The sequence below is a fragment of the Belonocnema kinseyi genome, chromosome 6 (assembly GCF_010883055.1).
Source record: "Belonocnema kinseyi isolate 2016_QV_RU_SX_M_011 chromosome 6, B_treatae_v1, whole genome shotgun sequence".
Lineage (NCBI taxonomy): Eukaryota > Metazoa > Arthropoda > Insecta > Hymenoptera > Cynipidae > Belonocnema > Belonocnema kinseyi.
In genome coordinates this window covers 62867110-62874778 of record NC_046662.1, presented here as the reverse complement: position 1 = coordinate 62874778, position 7669 = coordinate 62867110, and the positions used below count along the sequence as shown (strand labels likewise).

Genomic DNA, 7669 nt, shown 5'->3' with positions numbered 1-7669 from the left:
TAAAAAATATAAATTCAACAATGTCTTCATAAACCTACAAGGGCCCTCCCACTCCTCGAAAAATATTTTATATCCCGTTCTTCCATGCGGCGGCTCAATTAATAAGTGTTCAATTGTTATTTGTATATCAACATTCAACCACTTTTACTTGTAAATTAATTTGTTTCAAATAGAAAAATTAAAATTGTAACGCTCAAAGTTTAGTTTGCTCTTTTAGTTTGAACATTTGATTTTTAATTACAAATTTTACATGATCAATAAAATATTTCTAAATATTAAGCAATTGTTATTTTTCTTAATTAAAAAATTTCAAATATTAGCCTAAAACAATATTATAAATTTAATAAAAGCCTTTAATAAAACAGATTAATTTTTAAAATTAAATTCTGGAAATTCTTAAATTTTGAACTGATTCCGAATCGTCTTGTGAAATCAATTATTATTCACATTTGATCAAGTTAAATTTAGAAAAATTCAAATGAACGGGAAATTACAAAAAAAAAAGAAAAAAAAACCAATTTAATTATTTTCCGTAAAATGATAATAAATTAAGAGGAATTTAAGGGAAATAAGAATAATTCGATGAATTTCATAAAAATTTTAGTAAATTAAAAAACAAAAATGAATTTAAAAAAATTTAAGAATATAAAAAAGCTTCATTGAATTCAGTAACTTTAAAATGAGCTTCGAAAAATTCAAAGGAATTTTATGAATACAAAACTTCGGGATTAATTAGATCAAATTAAAAAAAAATTTTTTTGTTTAAATCCATTGAATTAAGTAGATCTGATTAAATTTAGAAGAATTAAAGTGAATTTGGAATTCCGACGAATGTAGATTTCAGGGTGAATTAAAAAAATCATTTCACTTAAAATCTTCGAAAACCCTACTAATTTGTAACCAAAAACTGACTAATAACTACAAAAAAATTCAAAAGGATTTGAAAGAAATGGTAAAACTGAACAAGAAAAATCCATTTATTGCAGTAAAACTTCAGCGAATTCAGAAGAATTAATAAATTGGAAAGAATTCAGGATAAATTTATAAGAATTCAGACTGAGTTAACAAAAATTGCAAAAATCTTTGAAAAATTCCAAATCTTTTGAAATCCTCCGAATTCTCTCACTTCTTGTGACATCAGTTTAAAATTTATCTATAATTTTTTTAAATAACCTCAAATATTTCAAATCCCTTAAAATCTTTTGATATCTCTCCAAAATGGTTAAAAAACAAATTATTTTAAAAAAAAATTAAATTAAAAAAACCCACTGGATTAGGTAAAATTCAGTAAGTTGAGAAAATTTCAAGTGAATGGAAAAATCAAAAGATTTGTAAAGAATATAAAAGAATTAAGGGTGAATTCCAAAACAAAAATTTCAAATCTTTATCAAATTTTTGAAACCCTACAATATACTTCACTTCTCGTGAATAAATTCTTTGAAATACCATAAAATATTATTGTTAAGAACCGTGAAATTCTATGATGTTTCCTGAAATTCTTGAAATTAATGAAATTAAGCAAAAATTTCCTAAAATATTTCAAATTAAAAGTTCTTGAAAAAGAATTTAAAATAATTCAGGGTAAAATAATACTAACAAAAAAGATGACTAATGAGGCTGAATTTAAAAATAAATCAAGTGAATTGAAAACTATTAAAAAATATAAAAAATTAAAACAAAAATATATTGAATTACGTAGAATTAAGTGAATTTATAAGAATTAAAGTGAATGAAAAAAAAATCCAAGGGAAGTCCCAAGAATTTAAAAGAATTCAGGGTGAAATCCAAGAAAAATTGTTTAATCACTACAATTCTTTGAAAACCCTACTTTTAACCAAAAAAGTGACTAACGATTTCTTTAAGTAAAATTTGAGTGAATTAAGAAGAATTAAAGGAAAATGAGAAGAATTCGGTAAATTTCATAAAAAATGAGACTGAATTTAAAAAGCAATCAATTGATTTGAAAATAATTTAAAAAGTTTTTAAACTTTTTTTAAAAAATCTATTGAATTACATGGAATTAAGTGAATTTAGAAGAATTAAAGTGAATTAAAAAAATCCAAGGAAATTCCAAACAATTTAAAAGAATTCAGGGTGAAATCCAAGAAAATTTTTTAATCACTTCAAATCTTTGAAATGAGTTCGTAAATATTAAAAGTACATTTAAAACCATTGAATTGAGTCAAAATTAGGTGAACTTAGAAGGATTCAAAAGAATTAAAAAGAATTCAGGTCGAATTCCAAATAAAACTCCCAAAAATATTTGAAAATATTTTCAAATCTTTAAAGTCCTATAAAATCCCCCATCTTATTCTTAAATCAGTTAAAACTTTATTTGTAATTTTTTAAAGTAATCCAAAATATTTTAAATCCCTTGAAATCCTTCGAAATCTCATTAATTTTTTTAAAATACAAATGATATAAAAAAGTTGTGATTAAAAAAAAATTCATTGAGATAAGTAAAATTCAGTAATTTTAGAAGAATTAAAGTGAATTGAAAAAATCAGAAGAATTCCAAAGAGTTTAAAAAGAATTCAGGATGAATTAAAAAAATAATTTAAAATCTCTTTAAATCATTGAAACTCTACAAAATATCTCACGTCTCGTAAATATATTATGAAAGTTCAATTTTTAACCAAAAAATTTAGCAGATGAATTTCTACTGAGAAAAATTAATTTTCAATTAAAACAATGATAAAAACGAATTTTCTACAAAAATGTTGAATTTTGTGCCAAATTTTTTAATTTTAAATAAAATAGTTTAACCGTCAACCAAAATGGATAAACCTTCAACTAAGCAGATGCATTTTTAACGAAAAAGAGATGAAATTTCTACCAAAAAGTGAATTTTCTACCAAGAAAAAATTTTCATTCAAGAATGAAAAATAATGTTAAGAAAATTGTTGAATATTCAATAAAAAAGGTTAATGTTTATCAAAAAATGTTATAGTTGATATTTCTACAACAAAACTTTAATGAAAAACAGTTAGCTGTGACCAAACAGTATATACTTTCAACATGAATAGATTTTGACAAAAAAAGACGAATTTTCAAAAAAAAAAAAAAAAAAAAAAAAAAAAAAAACCTTCATTTTTTAACCAAAAAGTTGAATTTTTAACAAAAAATGGAGTAGATAAATTTTCATTGATAATGAATTTTCAATAAAAATAAAAACGAAGTTTCTCCAAAACAGTTTAATTGTATACCAATTTGTTGAATTTTCAAACCAAACAGCCCAATTCTTTATCAAAAAATTAAATTTAAAAACAAGAACATGAAATAACAAAACAAAAAAAACTTGTTTACAACAAAAAGAATTTTTAATTAAATTTTTTAACCAAAAAAACGAACTTTGAACTAAAATTATGAATCTTCAACGGAAAAGAAAATGAAATTTTAAAAAATTCGTTCAACTCTCAACCAAGGAGTGGAATTTTTAATGAATAATTTTTTTGGTTCAAAATTCTATTTTTTGGTTACAAATTCTACTATTTAGTTAAAACGTTAACTATTTTATTGAAAATTAAAGTCTTTTGTTAAAAAGTAATTGTTTTTAGACGAAAAATTACATTTTTTGGCAAAAAATTAATTTTTTTAAATTAAAAATTAATATTATTTGGTTGAACATTCAGCTTTTTTGATTGAAAATTAATTCTTTTTATTTGATGAGTTTATTATTGTATTTTTGTTTGATAAATAATCTCTTTTACTTGAACATCATACTTTTTGTGAAAATTTAACGATTTTTTTTTAAAAAGACATAGTTTTTGGTCGAAAATGTATACTTTTGTAGAAAATTCATATGTTTTTGTTGAAAATTTATCTTTCGGCAGACAAATCTTGTTTTTAATTGTTGAAAATTCACCTTTTATATTTGAAAGTTAATAATTTTTATTAAAAAATCTACTATTAAATTTCTGGTCTTTAGTTCAAATTATACAAAATGTTTGCAAGTTTATTTATTTTATTGAAAATTGAAGTAGGTTCTTAAAAAGTTACCTTTTTTGTTTAAAATTAACCCCATGGTTCAAAAAAGCTATTTCAATTGAAAGATGGTTCATTTTATCAAAAACAAAAAAAAAGTTTATTTCTTTTTCAGAATCAATCTGAAATCAACTATTTTGTTAAAAAGTCATATTTTTTTGTCGAATATTGATACTTTTTGGATTGAACAATCTCTTTTTCTTTAAAAATCGTTTTTTCTGAGTGGAAAATTCAACTATTTGCTAAACAAAATATCACCTTCTGGCTAAAAATTTATCTCTTGGAGAAAAATTCTACTATTGGGTTGAAAATTTAACTGTTTTGTTTCAAAGTCATCTTCATTGGTTAAAAATTGATCCTTTTTGATTAAAAGCTAATTATTTTTATTTAAAAAATACTATATTGGTATTTTATAATTAATCTAAATTCAACTATTTTCTTAAAAAGTCACCTTTTTTATGAAAATTTCAACTGATTTATTAAACACTTGTATTTTTGGATAGAAAATTAATCCTTTGTGTGTAAAAATTCTCATTTGTTAGAAAAGTCATATTTTTTAGTAAAAAATTCGTCTTTCTTGCTTCGAAATTAAACTGGCTTGTAGTAAAATATTCATATTTTCAAATTAAAAATTTAAGATTATGTTTGAAAATGCAACTCTTCCTGGTTGAAATTTAATCTTTTTTGTTTGAAAATTCGATCATTTGGTTCAAGATTCGTCGATTAGGAAAGTATAATAAAAACTGTATTTCGTGTGCAAGTTGTAATTTTGAATAAAATTGTACTTTTTCAACTTAAAAAAGGTGACAAAAGGTGACAAAAATTCCTTGTAATCTTTTTAAATTCCCCGAAATATTTCCAATTCAAAGCCCTTAAAAATACCTTAGATTTTAGAAGTTTTAAAAATGCGCTATAATCTTTAAAAAATTCAAATTATTGAAATCTATTAAAAATTTCTCGGAACCTTTAAAAAAAAACCCTGAAATATTTCAAAACATTTCAGGACAATTCTGAATTGAATAGTGATTAACCCATGAGGTAATTTCTTGAAAGAAAAGTAACCAATGTGAAATTTTCATTAAAAAAAGTGACTTGAGAACCGATGATTTTTTTTAAATACCTGCTTCTTGGAAGCTTTGACCTTATTATAAATTTTAGTAAAGCAATGAATACACCAGAACTATAACAATTATATATTTTTTTCAATCCACTTTTCAAATCCAGAATAAAAATTTACGAAATTTAAATTAGACCAAAATCCAAATTAAAAATCCCATTTAACGTCCAATAATGAAATTGATGCAAAATCCTGTTAAAAAAAAAAGAAAGTCCGAAATTTTTATTTTATATTTTTTTTTTTCAGAATACAATAGGATTTTTGGTTTTCGTTTATTCATTGTGGTCCAAATTTGGTCGTTGGATTGTAGTTTTTTTTTTAACAGGATTTTGCATTGAATCCAGAATAATTGAAGTTTCGATATTTTTACAAATTATAATCAAATTTACGAGTCACTAAATCAAAGTCCCGGTACAGAAAAAAAGAAATCCCAATTAGGCAAACACTCTTAAATTATAAATCAGAAACTTAACTTTTTAGTTGTGTGTAGTTTTATCACGAAATGTTAAATCAGCGACTGAATTTAACAATTAAAAAGTAATAATACGTTGCTTTTGCAAGGTGTCTGGCCAGTTAGGCGTATGGAAAAACACCGCTGGAATTCTCCCTGCTTTTTTTTTCTTCTTTTAATTTACAAAAAATCACAATTAAAACCTACCATTTTGTTTCCACCTCGGATGAAGATCGTGACTGCTCGCGAGTTTTTGCAGTCTTCAATGACAAGCATTTTGTCCTTTGTGGTACCAAACGACAAGGTTCTCACAACTCCAGCAAATCCAAGTTTCTCCGGCGTCAGTTCCTCAAATCGTGGAACGATTCGACCACCAGTGGCAATAGCAATCAACTGTATGGAAAATTATTTTATTTATTTACAACTTGACACTATTTTGATGAAAGCTTGATGTCTGTTTTTTTCTTTTTTTTCAGCAAAGCCCTCAGATCTCATAATCATTGATCATTGGAGCCACTGCAAGGATTTAGATTTCAAAACGCTGGCTTTTCGAAAATTTCCACCTCTCGAAATCGATACTTAAATCAATTTGCGTTTTAGCGATAAATTTTGATATAAAATTGGCATTTTGAAAATTCCAAAAATCTCACCCTCCTCTAGTGCGCTTTGTCATCATTGGGCAGAATTAGAAAATATAGAGCATATAGAAAAAGTTGGCCACTCGAATCATTAGTAAAAGCTAAGAATTATATATATTTAAATTTATCTTTTCAAAAAGATGAATTTCCAACGAAAACAGATCAATTTGCAACTAAACCGCTGAATTTTGAAGTAAAAAAATAGCAATTTTCAACCAAAAATTGAACTGTAAAATTTTCAGTTAAAAACGTAAATTTTCCACAGAACAAAAAAAAGATTTTTTAACTGAAGTGATGAATTTTCAACCAGAGTTTTATTTTAATCAGAGATGAATTTTCAAAGAAGAAGATTAATTTTCTAGTAAAAAAATTAGCTTTTTCAACAAAATAAATTAATTTTAACGAAATCGTTTCATTTTCATATACAAAAGACAACGTTTCAACCAACTAGTTCAATTTTTAACTTAAAAATATCAATTTTCAACAACAAAAATGCAATAGTAAAATTTTCAGTTGAAAAAAAATTATTTTCAAAGAAACAAAAACGAATTAAAAAAAAAGGATAAATTTCCAACCAAGTTTGGTTTAAATTCTACTATTTTAATAAAAGATTTATCATTTTAGCTTCAAATTGACCCTTTTTTTAACAATTCAACTGCTCTACTTTAAAATTCAGCATTTTATAAATTCTAAAGGTGTATTTTAATTTTTGCATCATAGTGATTTTCATTTTAAAACTTTCGGCCTAACTTGTACAGCATTTTATTATTAAAATTTCCTAAACTAAAAGAAAAAGTAATGTTTTTGCACATTTTTTATATGTTTAAGAATAAAATTCATAACTTTATTAGCGATTTTATTCGATAACTTTTGAATATTTTAATGTCCCGCATTTGGACAAATTTTTGACGAATTTTTAAATTAAAATTTGAACTATTTTCTTAAAAATTCGTCTTTTTGGTTCGTAAACGTATCTTTTTAACTATAAACTTCATCTTTCTTGAACGAAAATACAACTGTGGTTGAAAATTAATCTATTTAGATTGAGGCTTCAGAAATTTGATTGAAATTTTTGTTGTTTTTTAATTAATTAATCTGCTATTAATATGTAATTAAAATCCTTTTTGGTTTAATTATGAACTATTATATATTTCTTCATCAAAATCTAATTTTTTTGGTTAACCTAATACTTCAACTTTCTAACAAATTCTTGAATTCCTAAATAAATAAGACTAATTTTCTACCAAAACAGATTAATTCTTATAATTAAAAAATATTTTAACCAAATTTATGAACTTTCTACGTAAATAATATCATTTTTAACAAAATAGTTGCATCTTTCTCAAAGAAAAATGCAATTTATAAATATGCAATTTATAAATGCAATTTTTTTTGTTGAAAATTCGTCTTTTTTAGTAAAAAATATTTTTTTCTTTCTTTCAAAATTAATTTTTTAGCGGAAAAATGAGCTTTTTTGTT

At 23.6% G+C, this 7669-nt stretch overlaps 1 protein-coding gene across 1 annotated transcript in view; it reads right to left on the bottom strand.

Moving 5' to 3' along the window:
• LOC117174127 (T-complex protein 1 subunit epsilon) overlaps positions 1-7669 on the bottom strand; it is a 51293-nt gene that overhangs the window by 10273 nt on the left and 33351 nt on the right. The window contains exon 6 of the mRNA XM_033362911.1: positions 5760-5945. Within this exon, the coding sequence (XP_033218802.1) occupies positions 5760-5945 (186 nt within the window). The remainder of the gene's footprint in view (positions 1-5759; positions 5946-7669) is intronic.